Source organism: Copadichromis virginalis, linkage group LG12 (genome assembly GCF_057382275.1).
Source record: "Copadichromis virginalis isolate Kocher_CV1m ecotype Utaka linkage group LG12, C_Virginalis_male_GT1.1, whole genome shotgun sequence".
Lineage (NCBI taxonomy): Eukaryota > Metazoa > Chordata > Actinopteri > Cichliformes > Cichlidae > Copadichromis > Copadichromis virginalis.
The window spans coordinates 23,231,609-23,252,254 of record NC_140629.1 but is presented as its reverse complement, the minus strand read 5'-3'; the positions used below and the strand labels follow the sequence as shown (position 1 = coordinate 23,252,254).

General features: G+C 40.9%; 1 protein-coding gene across 2 annotated transcripts in view; it reads right to left on the bottom strand.

Moving 5' to 3' along the window:
* pcsk5b (proprotein convertase subtilisin/kexin type 5b) overlaps positions 1 to 20,646 on the bottom strand; it is a 94,746-nt gene that overhangs the window by 13,664 nt on the left and 60,436 nt on the right. Inside the window, exons 13-22 of one of the 2 annotated variants that reach the window (XM_085475530.1) lie at positions 19,561 to 19,697; positions 18,969 to 19,088; positions 18,644 to 18,746; positions 15,269 to 15,462; positions 12,744 to 12,828; positions 10,177 to 10,280; positions 9,917 to 10,055; positions 8,619 to 8,734; positions 742 to 844; positions 330 to 466 (exon numbers count right to left, since the gene is read on the bottom strand). In XM_085475530.1, coding sequence (XP_085331656.1) covers positions 330 to 466; positions 742 to 844; positions 8,619 to 8,734; positions 9,917 to 10,055; positions 10,177 to 10,280; positions 12,744 to 12,828; positions 15,269 to 15,462; positions 18,644 to 18,746; positions 18,969 to 19,088; positions 19,561 to 19,697 — 1,238 coding nt within the window. Of the gene's footprint in view, positions 1 to 329; positions 467 to 741; positions 845 to 4,586; positions 6,907 to 8,618; positions 8,735 to 9,916; positions 10,056 to 10,176; positions 10,281 to 12,743; positions 12,829 to 15,268; positions 15,463 to 18,643; positions 18,747 to 18,968; positions 19,089 to 19,560; positions 19,698 to 20,646 lie in introns of those variants that run through there. The other variant, XM_085475529.1, reaches the window with a different exon arrangement.

Here is a 20,646-nt window from a genome sequence, read left to right as displayed (position 1 = left end):
GCAGACCTTGAGTGACCTGCTGCATTAATTAGGTTCACTTTTGGAGGATTTATTGATGGAATCTGGCACAAATGAGTCTTTGTGTGAACCAAAGAATACTATGAAGAAGCCCGCTTGGATGGATGGATGGGCCTGATGGATAGATTTGCAGCTAAACCTTTGCAAAAACCTGCATCAGTTCAAAGAGTGCAGCTTTTATGTGGCAGCGAAAAAATAAAGGACGTTTTTATCTGCACTAACTGGTGCTGCATTTCCCTGAAAGCTAACTCAATGCACTTGTGATTGATGTTTATAATTTCTAGGGGCATTGATGTATATTTTAAATATACCTGTGTCACAGGTGGTGCAGCTATGAGCTCCCTCATCAGTACACTCCTGACAGGTGTGGTGACAAAGGCGGCATTGTCTTCCCGCGGCATAACGGCCCTTCTGACAGCGGGTGTCACAGCGTCCTTCATCAAAGAACCTGCAGGTGGAACAAAATTAGGCCCAGCTACTGTATATAATATCCATATTTATAGTGTAACAAGTTGCTGCACTTGCATGACAAGTTGACAAGTTTAAGATGAAGATTTCACAAATTAAAACAGGTTAATCCAAACCAACTGCAACTTTTTTTTTTAGGTTCGTGTAATTATTTTAGCTCCTTCCTTTGGTGGGTTGGCTCAATTGTCTTCTTTTTAGTCAATTGTCAATCTTTTCAGTATACACTACAGATGTTTGTGTGTCAGTGGCTGTCACCGTGTTGCAGGGCAGCTGGTGCAGTCATCTCTCTCTGGACCTTTGCACCGCAGACAGGAAGGATCACACGGGTGGCACTTGTTGTGTTTACTCAAGTACTCTCCTGCCGATAGAGAGCCACAGAAAACAGCATCACCGCACGTTCGGCCTCACTTATCTGCCTCTATTTGACTCACTTCATACTTACCGTGCTTACTTGTCGTATCACTTGAGCGATTTGATTTGATGCTTTGATGTATCCTAGTTGCACCAAATTAACAGCCAATTGCTTTTGTTTTCATTTCATTAAATTTTTCTCTGACTTCTCCTGCACAGAAACAGCTGTATATCTGCTTTTCTTTATCTTGCAAATATATTTCACACATCTTTTTTTGCTAAAAAAAAAACTAAGGTGAAATGATCTGGTCATTTCTCATCTATTTAAAGAGAAGCTGTTGTCTTATGGGAAAGGACAACAGTGGTGCAGTAGTTAGCACTTTCACCTCATAAAGACTCTTGGTTTGAACCTCCCTGAGGCCTTTCTGTGTGGAGCTTGCGTGATCTCCCAGTACACGCGTGGGTTTTCTCTGGGCGCTCCAGTTTCTTTCCACAGTCCAAAGACTTGCATGTTAGGTTCATTAACGATTCTAAATTGGCTGTCGTGTGGATGTGAGCGCTTCAGTGCGTTGAATAAGGCGCTGCCTGAATGTGGATTGTATTGTAAAGCCTCGTGTGTGCTCAGGATGAGTAGAGAAAGAGCAATATAAATGCCACTCAGCTTCCATTTCAGTCGTGACTACAAATTTTAAGCACTTCTAGTTCGCTGCACAGCGTTTCTGCACGAGTTCCCCACTTTGTGTGTTGACTTTGCACGTTTCCTCGCTCACATTTGGGTTTGTTCATTATCCAAAAGAATCACAGTTTAAGTCAGCAGTCGTACCCAGTGTAGCGTTTATCTAATTAAAGTCGTCTCTGAGGGGAAACAACGACTTTTCACGCCATGAACAGGAAGAGCCAAGATAATATACAAAGTCTTAAAGGAAGACATCATCTCTAATCACCAGCATCTGTAGCCAGGTAACGGCAATATTTACAACCTCTTGCCATAGAAGTGAGCTTGCTTATTAGAGTGGAAATGCGACAGAGGCATCTGCTATATCATAAGGAAACATCCTTCCCGCAGCCCATTAACCACATCTTCCACTGATGAACGTGTTGAAAATGTGCGTAGGTTCTTGAAGGCCGGAAAGTTTTTCTTACGAAACAGATTACTGACTGGAAATTCAGCTTCAGGCGCCAGAAACCTCAACACCTGGCAAAGCAATCGTTGAGTCACTGGATCCCACTCCAGGTAGTTCTTATTGTAAATGTAAAATTAATAAGTGGTGCTTTTCTTTCTCAGGAATGAATACCTAAACTTTGCTCACAGATGAAATGTTTGTAAGCGTTTGTGCCCAAGATTAAGAGGAGAACAAAACTTTACAAAAATAAAATCAACCTTGAAAACAATATTGTCTCCTCTTCTACTTTTGTATTACACAAAGGTGACAGACACTGGTTCAGGCGTAAAGATGGATGCTGTGTGTTTGTGTGCGAGCAGCCTTCAAGGCATCGGTGGGGTTTGTCTGTGCTCTCTGGCTTTCTGTGAAAAGCTCAATTGTTCCTTTCAAAACAAAAGAGTCTCTTTGTGTACAAACACAACAGGCGGTGGCTTCCCATTCAGTAGAGCTCTGCTGAAACGATTCAAGCAGCCCCCGAATACACGCCGTCACTCTTACTCACACACACAAATTGTCTCCCTGTCTTTATGTTTGTCTCCCCCTCACTCACAAACAAACAGAGCCAAGTTCTCAAGGGACAGAAAGCTGCACAACTCCACTCAGCAAAAGCAAACTTTGGACTCCCACTGCCAGACAGGAGAAAAATGGAGCGGAGAAGAAAGGGAGCCTGTCACTCAGGGGAGTAAAACTTTTCCTCTGTTCTGGACTCGGCTGACCTTGTGAGGACAGTGACACTCTACTTTGTAAAGAGAGACAGAGAGCGGGCGCTCTGTTGGCAGGTGTCACACTGACGTCTAACACACCTGATCATGAATCCCGATTCCTTTCCCCTCTTTCACCTGCTGGTCCCTGCGCCCACTCACTCTAAGAAGGTTTCAAGATATATTTATTCTTTTCAATCCACCCAAGTGGTTATTGAATACATTAGGTGTTTATTAGCCACAGTGGTTATTTAACATTGTGTATTTATCACCACAAGGGACCCTTCTTAGGGTTTCATACCCCAAGTGGCGTTTTTGGGATGCTGAACTCACAAAAACCAGAGGAAAAAGAAAAACAATAACATAATAAAATAATAACGTAAGACATAATTTGAGGGTATATCTCAGACTCCTGAAGACTCTTGTCTATATCAGCTACTATGAAGTTATCATGTTGCTTAGCACCCACCTACTAACAGGCTAAAAAGACCCCTTTTAGCATTTATGCAGATATACCTTTATACCATCATTTCATTTTCACAGTATTTTTTTAAAATAAATTCTTATTCATTTGCATAAACAAGACCTATCACTGCTTTTTCTCAATGTGATTATATTTTATTTACCATCACGAGCAGGCCAAACAGTCCTGCATCATGCCTATGTGCTAGTTTATATAGGATGCTGACGCTCTTCTTTACTATTACGAAAAAAATGTTTGATTGCTGGAAACTAAAGAGTTTCCCGAACTGTCCTATCAGTCAGACCCCTGTTAAAAAAAAAATATTTTATGCACAGCAAATCTAGTTGCAGTGGGGTGCAACTAAAAATAACCCTAATTTTGATAATGAATATACAACAGCCACACAAGTGTGAGAAGACCGCATCCTGGCACTGAAATGTTTCCTGAAAGGCTGATATTAAACAGTGATTAGTATTTAATGGGACATTTAACCTGAAAATATTATTGTAGTACTACATATCTCCCCAGAATGTGTTGAGGTCTCCAGTTTTGTAGATGCAGATACATCTAAACGGCACTCATTTACTACTTTGTGATTAAGTTTCATTTAAAGTCTCTAAATCTCCTCAAACTGTTCGATGTAAGAACGATGCTAAATAAGGTTTGTAAATTTCTTCATTCTCTGAGTGACGATTACTAGAAGCTGCTTTGGTCATCACAAGCCCACAAATGTCATTTATTCATGTATCCAAACTACTACTTTTTTTCTTCACCACTTATCCACTTGGAGACTATCTTTGTTGTAAACCTTGGACAGGTTTAACACAGAGACAGACATGTATTCATTCGTACTCCTAGATTTAGACTCAACTAACGTGCTAATGCAGAAACCCCACACGTCTGCAGGATCCAGCCGGCCAGTGGATTCAAACCCCAGACCCTCTTACTGTGAGGTATCAATCCAAACCATCACATATCTGCATCGTCCCATACAGCGTCATATTTTTGCTATTATTTGCGGCTTTGTGACAAACATTCTATATTCATAAATGTAATCTAATACATGTAAAAGTTAAATCCAAAGATGTTAAATAAACCTTGCACCCAAAAACACACACTGTTGACCAGTTTCAGCTTCCACCTAATTGTAATTGAGCACACATATCTCCCTTTAAGAGCTGCGCCTGGGGCATGTACAACTTTCACTTAATCAATGCGATTGAGTGCCGAAAAACGAATTCAAGGATCTGAATTTCAATGATGTTTTTGCCTTTCATGAATTTGTAAAACATAACTCAATAGAGTGAAAACAGGGAAACTTAATGACTTGGAAAGTGAGCAAACAAAAATGCTAATGAATGAAATAATACTGATTAATACACCCTCAAAATAATTAATGGAACTCAAAGGGAAAAAAACATGAACAGATTAAACATTTTAATAAGAACACTTAAGTAAAAAAAAGAAAAAAAAAGATTTTCAAAACTAGGACTTTGAGTAACATTAATAATGCATTGTCACAGATATGTCACAGGTACACAATAAAAACAGCTTTTATATGAGGGGTGGGTATGTGCGTGCGTCTTCTACCACACGCACACGCGCACACGAACACGCACACACGTGTCATCTTAAACAATGACCAAGATTAAGTTTTTGTTAAACAAAACAGGGGATTCATCAATCTTTATTACAAATCATCAAGAACCATAACCAGATAACGGTACAACAATTCATCTAATACTGTAAATGCTCAAGCTGCGGGTGCGAGAACCCACACAAAATAACAATCTTAAACATTTTTTTTAATATTTTTTACTTTATTTTTTTATTGTTTCGCTGTTCTTTAATAGAAGCCAGCACCTCCAGGACAACCCTTTGAGTTCGATCAGGTAAAGTTCAGAGACAGGAGGAGAAACCGGGCACCTGACGTATGACGGCCTTGTCGCACACACGATGCGATTTGAATTTCTAACACAATGGATTCTGTCTAAAAAGAAAGTAATAATAATAATTTGATTGCATTATGTTTGTTTTAGGCTTTTTCCCCCTTGGATTAACTGGCCAAAAGTTCTGCTGCCAATAAATAAAATGAGAAAGACTTTGAACATGAATTTTCAGAGTAAAACCATCCCAGCACCCCGCCGTTTCGCTCAGCTGTCGCAGACCTTTACCTGCCGATGAAACGTGATAACAGCATTTTTCTGCTTCAATCGCTGACCCCACCATGGTCAGAGTTTAGAGCAGTATTTCAGCTTGATATGCTTTGCCATAATAATGGGATGACGAAAAGTTTGGACTTCTAAAACTCTATGTTATTTGATAACAGTAACATGTAGGGGATGCACCGATACACATACCCTTTTGTTTGTGTGGAAAATATAACCAACATGTAGTAGAATTTCAGTTCCCTTTAATGAATAAACTTCAATTACTTTAATCCAGTGACAACAAAAATGACGGAGGAGGCTTAAATCGTTTGATCACAGAGACGGATGGAATCGATACTCGGTTTGGGGGGGAAACAAAAAAGTTTAGTATCTATAATCATCATTTTGTGTGAAAAATTTGCATCGGTACATCCCTAGTACCACAAAATTACTATACCTCACTGCAGAAGCTCTGGAAGGAATGACTATTGACTCGTCCTGTAGTACCTCTTGATGGATCAATGCTGTCTGGGCTTACATCAAGAATTAATGGCATTCTCCGAGACCCAGTAAAGACAAACGCACACGCTCTTCAAAGGGTAACTTTACGTTTTAAGTAAATGAAATGGGGTGATTCTGGTCAGCGACATGCATCCGCCTTGTATACAGTGAATTCAAGTGGTGCACAGATTAAGTGTCTGCATAGTGTGTGTGTGTGTGTGTGTGTGTGTGTGTGTGTGTGTGTGTGTGTGAGGGGGTATGGACGCATTTGTGTGCCGTGTGTGTGTGTATATTAAAATGTGTGTAAATTTGTCTTCTCGCACAGCCAAAGTCAGCCCAGACACACATTATTTTCACATTACTGCGTGAGCTTGGTTTTTACTTTTTTCTTTTTGTCGTCCCCCCTCTTTGACGTATATTTACAGGCATAAAACCACGGCTTTTCCTACTGTATGTTCGCTTTCCATCTGTTTATCATTAACACTGGAAAGAGAGGAGGAAGAGGAGCCAGAATACAAATGCACACAGACGTATTTGACACAGGCTGAGCGGCTCCTGCATTTTAGCTATAATTCCTATACTGGCAACAAAAAAACAAAAAAAAGAAGGAAGGGAAAAAAAAAAAGGAGGTTCAATTATTTTGGCATCAATGCTTTGGTCACAAAATACCGACACTTATTCTTTTGTTTGTTTTCGCTTATGTTTTCATTTGCTCATTTGTTCTTGAAGTAAGTCCCAGTCGTATTACGCCCTGACCTCGTGTGTGTCCCAGTACAGAAAAAAAGGTAGGTTTGTTGTAGTCCTGTCATCGCACCTCCGATGCAGTCCCTTTAAAAGAGGCACAGATTCTCTTATAAATTATGTGACTGTGAATGAGTGGGCAGGGGGTCTGAAGAGGAGTGGGGTGCCCCCTGTGCCCCCCTCCCCCCGCATCCCCCCCCTGCACTCCCTTTAACACCCAGCAACTACGTCCCATCACCCCTTTTGTGAGCATGTTCTGCAGCACAGTTGTTGCAGCACTTTCCTCTGGCAGAGATTGTTCTTTTTAACGAGCACGCAGAAGCTGCCTTCCGCCCAAGATTCTTCATTTGCTTTCCACAGAGCAGGAAGAGGAGATAAAGAGGGGTGGGTGGGTAGTGGGGATGGAGAGGGGAGAAAGGAGACACACACACACACAGACACACAGATACACAAGGGCAGAACCATTTGTGATGGTTTAGAGCCGTGTGATTGGTCAGGAGACAGGGTTCAGGTGACAGGAAGAGGTTTTTGTTTGTTTGTTTGTTTAATCCAATCACAGGTGGTGTTCATCGAGGAGGAAAATTATTGCAGTCCGGTGGAGTGATTTCAATCCATGTCAGGAGAGAGGGGAATCAGATTCAGGAAGGAAAAAAGAGAGAGAAAAGAGAGACAGAGAGAGAGAGAAAACAAAACAAACGTCACACAATTAGAAAATTGAAGATTTTTGAAATTCACAACGTGGTTTCATTTTGCACAACAACAAAAAAAAGGGGACAACAAGTGGACCGCCAGTCTGTAAATCCTGTGAGCCAATTCTTTCACAACTCAACAGCAGTTCACATCGGAGCTGCAAATCAAAACGTCACCAGTAAGAAGCTGGAGCGGAGGGTGGGGGTTTAGGAAGACAGGAAACAGACTGAGTGTGCACTTAAAGTCCTCATCATTAACAGAAAGGTCACGCAGTAAAGATATTTTATCCTCGGAGCTTTATCTCATCACAAGCCGAGACTTCGTGGCCAAGGGTTCATTTTAAATAGAAGGTCACGGCTAGAGCAGAAAATCACAGGATTTATTCAAAGCCTCATAATCAGACCATCACATCAGAGGGGTTAGTGGGGGGAAAGAAAAAATAATAACGAAAGAAAGGGAATGTTTGCATTTAGAAGAGCATCAGCAGAGCATGCTCAATTTGGGGAGGAGAAGCCACAAGGCGTGGATGACAGAAAATGGAGAACACAACGTAAGGCAGGAGAAGATTGAGCAGAATATTTAAATAAATATAAAAATATATCAATGAAGACTTGGAAGGGATTTAATAATGTTTAGCAACTGAACAGTTATGGTCACAATCCACCCCCTTGAGTTATGGCATTAAACAATGGTAACGCGGGCCAATATTTTTCATCTAGACCTTTAAGATCTCAATGAAAAATATTACCACTTCAGCATTTTATCTTGTTGGACAGTTTTCTAAACTTAAGCCATAATAAACACATGATTTCTCGAGTTATTACCAAAATGTATTTGTGAGGTCACAGTAAACTAGTGCAAGACTTAGAAGATTTAGATATTGGAGGCCGAAGTGAACATTCGTGCCAAATCTCAGGAAATCCCTCAAACAGGATTGCGTGTTGCTGAGAATGAATGACCCCAACATGGAGCACAAGAAATACAAAGGAAAACATAAAAGAGCGCATAAGTAGATACTCAACAATCTTTTCTGCCCATGCGATCCAACAAAGTTCAGGAACCCAGGAAAGCACTGTGTTAATGTCATATGATAGAAACGTGTGAGCACGTAGTCCCAGAGAGGTTTTATATTAGTGACATGCAGGACATGGATGTAGAGCACAGAAGCTAAAAGCACAGCTTTGTTGGTTAGGAGCTACAGCAGTGAGCGGTTTCATTTAACGTGTTAGTTCAGAGTTCAAATTTCTTAAAAATGGCCGCAAGTGAATCATTTTCTTTGTCAAACTACTTCACCTGTGGGCCAAATAAAAACCATTCCAAATAATAAACAACTATCCAGATCATGGTATTGATAAGAAAGCTGACAACTCACCATCTTTGCAGATGGTGCTCACCACGCAGGCTCCTGCCTCCAGATTGTAACCACTGTTGCAGCTGCTGCAGTTTCTTTCCCCGGGCCCCAAGCACTCATAGCAGCTACTGTCACACCTGCCGAAGGGTGCGTGAGGAATTAGATGCTAGTCAAGGCAGCACAAACTTTATTCCTGCACGCCAAAATCGGAAGTAAATCGATCGCTATAAAGGCAGTGATGAATGACACCTGTTAGAGCTCACATTTCAACTTTGTCAGTCTACAAACACCAGAACTATTAAAAGGTATGACTATATTAATAGCAGAAAACAACCCTGACGCATATATTATACTGCAGTATTAGACCTTTACAAAAATGGAAAAAAAAGCTGTAATTTATGTAGACTCTCTTATTTATTCTCTTACTTTTCTTATATGTAATATTATTGGCCTATTCGGTTTCTGCTGGTGAGCGGTGTCTGCAAATGTGCCAAATTTCTGAACACAGAAAATCTGGAGGAGAAGATACCTGAAGCAATCCTTTAGGAGCAAGTGTTAGACACAGTTATCACATTTATCATCCCGCTAGTGTGAAAACATCACTTTCTGAGACAAATCTGAAGCTGAGCATGAAGGAATCCAGTACGGTAAAAGGGTCAAGTGGGCAATAAATAATTCAAGACGGGAAGGGAACATAGCAGGGAGGTAAGGCCATAAGAGGAACAGACAAGATGTCTGACGCTGTGGATGAGTTTCAACTAGTAAAGTAGTCATCAAACCATTGTCAATCATGGGGATATGATTATGTTTACGTGTTCTTTCCGTCCTCATTCAGGTTAACATTAGCGAAGGGTGACTCAACAGAGCCGTCTGTGGGAAAAGCTCACACAGCTTAAAGACAACAAAACAATGACGGCACCAAATGTCAGCGCTGACTGGCTCTGTGACTGTGGTTTACTGGGAAGTCCTTCATTGCAGGCTTTCTGTTCTCATTTACTTTTACTGTCATCAGTGACTGATTGCAATTTTGCTGAATTACCCCGTTTGAATTTTTAAATACAGGTGTAGTGCAGCCGAGTTTTGATTTCATCAGATGTAGGTGCCCATCTTCAGGCTGCCAGCTCAGAAACCAGAAATGCACAGAGCAGGGAGAGAAATAAGAAAATAACAGCGGAGGCTAAAGTTAGGTTTAAGTTGGAAATTTGCACTTGCACTAGCAAAAGAAACTTCCTTGTTTATCTCTACAGACTGGAAAGTCGTCCCCCCACACCACCCCTTTTCACCGTGGCGTAGAGGTGTTGGCAGGTGTGCTGACTCACTTCTTACAGGACCTCTGCACCTGCCCGTTGTCTGAGGTCTGCTCTGACAGGTAGTAGCTAGGACTGCATGTTAAAACACACCGCCAATCCTCAAGTAAGTAGCCGTCCGCACACTTTGTGCACGCCTCGACTCCTGTGCCTGCAAGACACAAATGCATTTTTGAGCGTTACACTGGCGAATAGAAAATGTTGATCGTGTCTTTAAAACGCACAGATTTACTGCACATTACAAATGTAATCCTGCAAGCATTGCTTCCTACCTGCGCAGGTGGCACAGGCCCGGTGACATGGTTCGCAGGTCCTTCTGTGGCCGTTGTAGTAAGTCCCGGCGTCACAGGTCATCTGACACTTGTTTGCCTGAAGGCTGGAAAGTGAAGCGAAACAAGGCACTCGTAACTTTAAAGTAAAACCAGAACATCCTGCAGTAAAATCACCGGACATTAAAAAGCCTCATGTTTTCCTTTGTGTGGATGCAGTGTGCATCAAAGCAACATGCTTCTGACTTTTGCATTGATTTTAAAGGTGGCAGATGGTGGAGAAGAGGTCAGATATGTAGCAGGTTTGGAGGTTACAAAGTCGGCTCTGTGGAGTCACAGTGAGGACAGGTTGGTGAGCTTTGCTAAGCTGAAAAACAGCTGGTCCGCGTTAGCTTAGGTTTCCCAGAAACAATTTCGTCTGGTCCCGTCTTCCTCTCCGACTCCTAACTGAGCATTAATGGTGGACTAAGTGGAAGAGGAGAGACTGTGTGTGTCTGCGCGTGTATGTGTGTGTTTCTGTGGTCTCTGAGGCGTTCAGAGGAAATTATGGCCTACAAGTGTCCCTCCCCACCTCCACCTCTGGCAACACTATGCACTTAAAAGTTGGGTTCAAGACCACAGTATGTTTAAACACTTCACAAGTGTTTCTTTCCTGACCTAGCTGGAATTCCAGCACTTTAGAAACTATCCTCAGTCAGGTCAAATGCAGCTGGGTCATTTTGAAGAGGCTCCTGTGGAAGTGGCCAAATGATGAACTGAACCATGTCTCAATGGCTGGGTAAACGGTTCAGATCATAGCCTCTTCAAAGTAAGGATTACAACGCAAAACAGATCCTCTTCCTTTGGGTCTCCACATTACACAAGCTTATGTGGGCTTTAATAAGCCACTGACCACACTGGATAACTATCAGTTTACTCAATATGGATCCCAAGTGGATAAAAGTTGGGAAACCCTCGTTTCACCGGTTCACTGTACAAACCACAAAGTATACAATGTTCTGGAATAAAATGGCAGCACTTCTGCAACATTACAGTCAATGAGCACAAAAGGTTTTTATCCTGGAACCACAACAGTGATATTTGGGGGGGAAATCTACGTCAAATTTTATGTTCAAGGCTTATCAAAGCACAAAGCCCTTCATATGATACATATTGTAGAAGCGGTCCATGTATAATGAACCACAACCCACTTGCGGTTCAGGAGTTAAAGCGAGTTGTCCAATAATCACAGCAGTTCAGTGGCTGTTCCTGTTGAAGCATCACTGAGCAAGAGTGTAAGAACGGGTGAAAAAGCTTTAACTGAGCAGTGTGTTTGAGACCAGCTAGTTTGTACGATTTTCTGACCACATTTAAATGTGAATGTTATATAAACAGACTCAACGATGGTGACAAAAAACATCCAACTGTTTGCAATGAGGGGCAAAATTTGGAGGTTTTCAGACCAATCTTTTCCTGTTGCAGTACCTCATACATTAAAACCTGATTAGTCAGATGATAATTTAAAAGCACTTAAGACAGAAGTTGAGTCCTGTTTACTTTCTGACAGTCATGCAACTGACCATTTTCTAAAAGAAGTTGATGTTCTCATCTGATTGTCAGAGATTCTCACAAAACATCACAACACTCTCCTACTGCCCAACATCTTACAGCCAAAGCACAACCGTCACGAAAAACGCAAGGCAGGATTTCTTGTAATTTAAGTCGTTTTTAGGAATAGTTCTCCTGGTTTCTTGAAGGACATTTAAAGCTCTTCTTTGGATGTTGGCTGGCATTTGTTCTATTCTCTGTCGAGATGATCCCATACTGTTTCATTACTGTGTTTTTCTCTACACAGCTAACCTTTTACTGCACTGGCAGTGTGTTTGGGATCATTGTCATGCTGAAAAATACATTTACTGCCAATTAGATGCTTTACACTTCGTATTGCATTGTGAGTCAAAATCTGATGCTAGTCCATGTTTGAAATTAAATCAGTTTTGATAAGATCTCCAGCAATGAAAATGCATCAATGTCACCATGTTTTATAGATGGCTGTAGACATTTGTGTCCTACCTCTCTCTAGGCATCCTCCATACATATTGGCAACAATCTGAAGCAAAAAGTTAATTGGATTCATCACCCCATAAACCACTGATTTCGAATCCAGTTCTTGTGTAATATGTCATACCTGGCTGGTTAAAAAACTTGGCTTCTTGACAGCCACCCTTCCACTCAGACCAATTCCAATGAGGCTACAGTAAACAGTAGACGGATCGACTTGTAACGCCGTTATTCCCATCACTGCTCATAGGTCAATATTAGGTGGCTTTAAACAACAACAACAATCATTCTTCTGAAAATGGTCAGTACAAGGCCTGGACTGATAATGAGTGAGAAAGCAAGACGTAAAGGAATGGTGGGTGGTCTAACACGAACACATTTTGCACAGTGCTACATTGACTTTTCATATGCACCTCTTTCACGTGATGACTAAAAAAGTTCAAGGCTGTGCTGTTTGTGAAAATGATTAATGCTTTAAACTATAATCAGTGACTCTAGTCAGGAATTGCTCAACGTGGCACCCATCTTACCTCATCCCAGGTTTACATTCTGTGCAGATATTGGAGGCTGTACACTTCTTACAGTTCTCCTGACATCGCCTAAAAATGTTGGAATCTGGAAGACACACAGTGCGCGAGTCATACACAGCACATAATAGGAACCAGAAGTCTGGTTGCATTAAAAAAAAAAAAAAAAAAAAAACAGCAGGGGAATAGAGGGGAAAGAGTGATGAAGAGTATCAGTTGGAGTCGAATGTGTGAGGAAGACCAGCGAGTAAAGTTATGAGAGAATATTGAGAAGAAGAGGCAAAAAGGACAAAAAAGGAAAAAAAAAAAAGAGGAGGAAATCGAGATAGCGAGATGAGGGGTGAAAGGTTCTGTGGGGCTGAAAGAAGATTATAGTGTTGAGGGAGGATGGGAATCTGGATGAATATTTCAAAAGGCAGACTAAAGTCAATGACACGCTTTGACACAAAGCACATGGACTCCTCTGTAGCAATGGTGATTGCCAAAAAGTTATGCTAATAACATGTTTTATCATTCCCTGAAAGGACGAGGAGACTGTAAGTAAGAATGCTGGTTGGATTTTTTGGATTTTTAGGAATCCTTACAGGATGAAGGAAGGACATGAGCAGGCTACGGACTGGTTTCCAAGAAAAGTTGGACGATATGTTGTTGTGGCATTTTGGCTCAGAGCTGTAGGTGAACATTAGAGTGTAATTTGGCTCATCAATCAATATAAATTCTTTAGAAATTGTAGGGTTTTTAAAATGGGTATAAAAACCATCTGCTGCTGATTTCTACCCTTCTCCATGTTATATCAGGGTTTCTTGAATATTTTTGCATTTTAAACAATTCACAAAATGATTAATGATTAGAAAAGATTTAGTGAAACCACAATAAATAGTACAATCCTGGTCAAACGCTTTGTCATTTAGTATATATGCACTAATTTTAACATCAATAGCACAGCGAGCCTAGCTTACATTGGTTTATCCGTGATATGGTAACAAAATAATGTCAACGTTGCTGTCAGAATGTTAAAAAGAAAATAAACTCCAGTTTTCTTATTTAAAAAAAACAACAACAACCAAAAAACCCTCGGCTATGCTGCCATTCCAAAAGGGAAAATGTACCCACTACATCTTGGCCTGTTAAAATGTTATGATTAAACTTGCATCAGAATATCTCAGATCTGCTGCCAGAGACTCTCAGAGCTGCCAGGGCTTACACACTATCCTGGCAAATACAAAGACATAATTATAATATATACATAGTGTCAGTCTCTCATTTCTGGTTTGTTTTTATTAACAAAAAAAAAAAAAAAAAAAAAAAAAAACACTGGCAAAAATTCTGAACCCGTAAAGCGCATACTTTCTGTGAATACTACTGCACTACTGAATACTTTACATGCCAGAATTTAACACAGGAAGAAAAAAAAGAAAGGAAAAATGATTGTAAACCTAATCCAAGCATAATCTTCCTGCAGATCTGCTTTATTTCATGTTTTATTCCACTTTAATTTGACGTAGCCAAACGGTTCACTACCACAAACTTTTCAGTTCAGCTTGAATCAGCAAGTGCATTACAATAAACAAGCGGCTAGACATTACCTCAAGGGTACAATGGCATCATTCTGGTGTGGTGAATGAAAGCAGACTGGTGATAGTTACTGCTAAGGGTGGAGGTTTTTAGAAACCTCCTCCACCATTTACAAATGGCAGTGTATTTCTCTACAGTCGTAATCTAAGGAACTTCAGGCACAGATGATTGTGCAGTGGACACGGAGAATAACAGTGAGATTTTGGCATTTTAAGAAAACAAGTGCACAACAGAAACACAACTGAAGTCCCAAGAAACTTATAACAAAACTGTGTGACAGCCTGTAAATAAGAAATGCACAGCCACCGTGATGTGACTAATTGGTTTAAAAAAACCTGACGTTTTGAAACCGAGTGAAGCATAGATCTGAGTGAGAAACAGTAATATACTATAACACATTCCCTGCTTCTCGTTTATGTTACTCTAATGTTTATTCGGGGCGTTCGTGGCTCAAAGAGTTGGCAGTTTGTCTTGTAACCGGAAGGTTGCCGGTTCAAGCCCCGGCTCGGACAGTCTCGGTCGTTGTGTCCTTGGGCAAGACACTTCACCTGCCGCCTACTGGTGTTGGCCAGAGTGGCCGATGGCGCGATATGGCAGCCTCGCTTCTGTCAGTCTGCCCCAGGGCAGCTGTGGCTACAACTGTAGCTGCCTCCACCAGTGTATGAATGTGAGAGTGAATGAATAGTGGAATTGTAAAGCGCTTTGAGGGCCCCGAAAAGCGCTATATAAATCCAATCCATTATTATTCTACGAAACAAACAATGTGTTTTCTTAAATAAAATCTAAAACTAGCGACTGAGACCATAAACCCGTCGGGATGTTTTTTTACTTAGGGAGTCGCCCCCTGTTGGGTGTCAAAAAATATGCAGGATATGGCACTTCTGCAGTAGCTTTACTTTTCAGACCCAGAGGTTAGCCATGACAAACCCGGTGTGACCTGCGGGGAAACCTACCGCTGTCGAGGTAGAAGCCGTCAGGACAGTTGGCGACGCACGTGTGGGAGCCCTCGATGAGGTTAAAACCACTCCTGCATGTGGTGCACTGGTCACTACGACTACCAACACAGGTCTCACAAGAGGAGGAGCACTTCTTGCAACGTTTCCTATCATCACGGAAAAATCCACTGGGGCACTCCGATACACACATCCTGGAAAGAAAAGTCATTGAAGACAGGAAAAGTATTTACATTTAGAGCATTAGGATAACCTCCTTGAGATGGAACATGTCATTTTGGAGGTTTTGAAGACAAATATAAAGACAACAAAAAAAAGGTGAGGGGAAAAAAAAATTACAACCTTATACAAAGGTTGTAATTTTCAGATTGATTAGTCAACGCTGCGCAAAATAAGCGAACAGTTACACTCGGAAACATGTTTATGCAAGTTTAACACTCAGGTGGAGCTCAAAACATCAAAGCTTTTTTTTAAAAGAACTTCTTTGGATACAAAACAGGAAGACTTAGTATAAAAAAAATGAAGAATGGAAAAAAAGGTGTCATGAAAGCATGTAAAAAAAAAATCTATAGCACATTTTTCTTAAAGATTTATTGAGGCTGTAGTTTCCTCTGAAGGACAGCGTTCTTCAGCAGCAGACCAGTGAAGACCAAATCAAAACCAAAGACCGAAATGTAAAAAATAAATAAATACATAATCTCTGCAGCAAATATGATCTAAAATGCAATAAAATATCTGTGAAGTAATGCAAAAATAAATGTGTGCGTGCAGGTTTTACACAACGAACAGGCCAACATCTACTGAATAACTTCACAGCTCCTTAGTACCCCATCATTTTAACCCGAGCTCACATCCTGAAGTAATGACCTCCATAGAGCTAAAGAGCAAAAAAACAAACAAAAAAAAACGCACACACAAGCGTGCACCTTCTGCCAAAAAACACACACTGCACGTGTGTAAGTACAAAAGACATGCTTTTATCCTCCAACTTAAATACATGCCTGGTTTGCTGAAATGGTTATATAAAAAGAAAAAAATATCTTTTGTAACAACAGCATGTACTGTAGTGTAACCTCTAAACCCAGGACACCAATTAAAACTTCAAACCTTATTTTGTCTCCGACACACTGATTAAACATGTAGAAGACAATAGAAGGGAACTTTGAAATTCAAACCTGAATTTAGGCAAGAAATTTGGAAAGCCAGAAGGGTGCGCATTCAAAATGTTGGCCCCCTGTACATGCCAACAAAGCTAACAGATCTAAATTCAAATGTGTACTTTATAAACGGTTACAAATATTTGCATATTATTATCCCTCAACAAACACCGATAGTTCTCTCAGAACCTAAGAAAATGTTTTTAAAATGTAATCGATTACTATTTACAAGCTGATAGTTTACCCTGAGAATCAAACTCAAAAATACATAAAAAGAAATTCCAAAGACCCCCACATCCTTTGGTGTATGTGAAGCATCAAACACGCATGTAGGGATGTAATTATCTGATGACTAGACGCTGCTGCCACCCCTCCTCCTTCCTCCAATCTTCATTCATCAATTGCTCCCTGTGGTGGCAGAAAAGGGCAGCACACCTCTAAAGTGAGCTAATGATAAGGCAGCACCTAAGCTTGCACATTCTCATGCACCTGCATCGGCCTGTCTTTTATTAGACCAGAGACAGGCCGACACAAAGGCAATTACTACAGACTTTGATCCCGGGGGGCAAGCACAAAATGTAGACACATGCACAAATTTACAGTCACACACGGGCTTGTATACACACAATCAGACTGACGTGGTGTAATTAATCAGGCCACCATCAGGAAAGTTTCCAAGCTCACCATGTAACAGTCTCCTTATATAAAGCACAGTGCAATGCAAAGCTTCCAAAAACTCAGTAGCCAGTTCTCAGTTCTTGTTTTTCTCTCTCAGATTTACTTGTCAAAACGTAGAAACACTCTTTTTCTGGATTCACATGAAAATAAATAAATAAAATGCACTAAAAATAAACGCAGATGTTAAATTTCTGTAGGTTTCCTAATGATCAAACCCAATCACACAAAACAGGCTGGCGAACAGATGTTTCTCTGAGGTATGTAAACAACTGAAATGTTGCCTTCGGCTGGTTAAGTCTACAGATCGAGGGATTTGTATGCACCAATGTTCACTTTACCTTTGGAAAACTATCTGATTGAAAGCCCCTCAGCTAATATTGATCCGTCTGCTCATTGGACCTCTTACTCCTAAAAACGATCAAAAGACGAAGCAACTGCTGGGCCAGACATGGGTTTTCCATGTGTTGCCTTTAAATTAACAAAGGAGATGGCTCAAATGGCTCTGTTGGAGTTCATTAAACAAGATTTTTTTTGGCATTGTGGGTCATAGGGTTTGAGCTGATCCAAGTAGTTCTAGCTCCTAATTCTACAACGAAGAACATAAAGGAATAAAAGTTTTGCCAGGACAATCATTCAATCATTTGTTTTTTAGTCTGTGATTAGTTTTGTTTATTCATGTGTTGAAATCTTTTATCTTCTTTGTTAAAAAAAAAATCTAAGAAGAAAACCCAACAGTAAGGCACTTTTCCACTGCTCTTCTATTTAGCATGAGGTTGTTGCCACAGTGGATAGTTCGATACGTCTGACTTAGCACAGATTTTATAGTGGCTGGCCTTCCACCCTCGATACTCTCATTTATCTGTGCTTGGGTCTGGCACTAGGAGCATACAAGCCCGTGAAGTCACTGAGGCTGGGTTCTTGTCTCCTCCCGGTCTCGAACCAGGGTTCTTTCACATTTAAGGAGAATGTATAACCAGACTATAACTAGATGGCAACCACTTGGGTCGAATCCGTGAGTGCAAAGAGACACGTGTGGACATGTTACACTCATCGGTGGAGACTTACTGCAACATGTAGCAAAGTATTTGCAAACCTTCACCAATTTGCCTGAGAGTGACTGCAGTCGAATACGGCTGACTCTGCAGTCATCCATTTTTTTCCAAATTGCAAGGACTCTACTGTCCTAACAGACAGACAACCATTTACACCCAGATTGACACCTTAGCTAATTTAGAAATGCCACGTGATGCATGTGTTTGCACTGTGGGAGAAAGCTGGAGTACCCAGAGAAAACCTACATGTGGAGGGGGACAGCAACAGAGTCAACACAAAAAGTAAATCCCTATTCTGGACCCAGGACCTTCTTGCTGTGATGAGCCAGTACTACACAAGGCTAAAGCACACCATGTAAAGCTTTTCTGGCAGAAAGTCAAGTGGCGTAAAACAAAGAGTGATACAGTTCGATTCTGAAGGTTTGATTTTGAGTAGATGTATACACTCAAGGAGCAATATAACTTCTGACAATCTAAAGCAGTCTGACCTGGTGTTGTTCTTGAACTTGAGGAAGTAATGAAGGCAGTTAATGCAGTGGTGGGGTCCAGGACCCCAACAGCCATTCTCACTGCATTCAGAGTCACAGGGGCCTGGATTCAAATACAGAAAGAAAAAGGGGTTTCAAGTCTTATAGCCTCTTAAAATGATCTATTTTAACTGATTGCACTTCAAAAGTACCCTTAAATCACAAACTACAATACTAATATTTTGACACAACAGCAGGGAAGTAAAAAAAGGCAATGACAAATATGTTACTAAAGGCTGCTATTGTCACCAACCCTGCTGTGGGTGGCAATGGATTTATCACTTACCAGGGTACTCCTCTGGGAATTCCTCATCAAGGTCTGCAAACTGAGGCTTATCTATGTGCCCAGTTGAGTACGGGTGCACAGAGGTGCCATACAGCACCAGTGACCACTCCTTTAGCTTGCCTGAAAAGACAAGATGACATTTATAAAAGTTATCCTAAATAGAGGTATTTCGTTATCTCCTTGCGGTGGGTAAATTGGGGTGTTCTCATATTTATATTGTAGAGTTACTGGTATAATCAGGTCACACTATAAACCCGACTACATTTTTATGCCCTGCATTTTCAGAAACCACCGCGAAACGTTTTAATGATACCCAAGGAAAGCTAGGTAGTTTATATGGCATTACAGTGACTGATGTAACAGCTTTTAAGAACCTACTACTCTTCATCTGAGACAGTAAATTAGTGGGTAATTTCAGTTACAAAATTCACGGCTTCCCGAGCAACATGCATGGCCCTGATGGCACTTTACCTATTCCAGAGAAAGTTAATGGCTCTTCTGCTTCTTCTGTTGCCATAACATAAAAATCAATGTTAAAAAAAAAAATGAATACAACATGATTCAGTTAAAGAAACTATTCACACTGTCTTACCAGGCACTTTCTGGCTGCGAAGTTGTGAAGGTGAGTCATAGATCTCTAGGACCCAGTCGCCAGCTGCCTTCTCTCCCCAGCAGTGGGTGGTCATAAACTCCCAGTTCTTAAAACCCTCCATGGAGTGATCAAACAACCTGTGCATCAGAAGTACACACAGTTACAAACACACAGACACTTATCGGATGAGGAAGTGTTTCAAACACTGCAAATACAAGAGCAAACAATCAGAGCCTTTAATGAGCTATGCGCAGTGTACAGTACTGAGATTTACTAGAGGCTAAGTAAACCTGTGAAAACTCTGAATTCTGATTGGTTGGAAGATGCTGATTCACTTTTTATGAGCAAAAACTGTTGATAAAGTGTTGTAAACATAAACTCAGTGGCCACTTTATTTGTTACACCTTGCTAGTACTGGATTGGACCTTCTTTTGCCATCGTGGCACAGATTCAACAAGCTGTTGGAAACATTCCTTAGAGATATTGGTCCATACTGACTTGATAGCATCACACAGATGCTGCTGATTGGTTGACTGATGTGAATCTCTTGTTCTACCGCATGCCAAAGGTGTCCTGTTGGATTGAGGACCATTGAGGGCATTTGAGTGTAGTTAATACACTGTCACATAGAAGAAACTGGTTCAAGAGGATTTATGCTTTGTGACATTATTCTGTTGTAAGCTGGATAGATGGTACGCTGTGGTCATAAACCAATAGGCATGTGGTGTTTAAATGATGCTCAGTTGGTACCCAGGGGTCCAAAGTTAAGAACCTGAGGTTGAACCATTATTACAAAGCAGAATGATCCATTTGCATTCCAAATTCTGACCCTACTCTAAGTCAAAGAGAAATTGAGACTCATCAGATCAGGCAACATTTTTCCAAATGTTGCCGACCAATCTACTGCTTTCCTATTTTGATCCAGCTTCAATTTCCCATTTTTATCTGACAGTAGTGGCACACAGTGTGGTCTTCTGCTGCTGCAGCCCATATGCATCAAGGTTCAATGTGCTGTACATTCACAGATGCCCTTCTGCATATTATGGTTGTAACGAGCGGTTATTCGAGTTGCTGCTACCTTCCTAT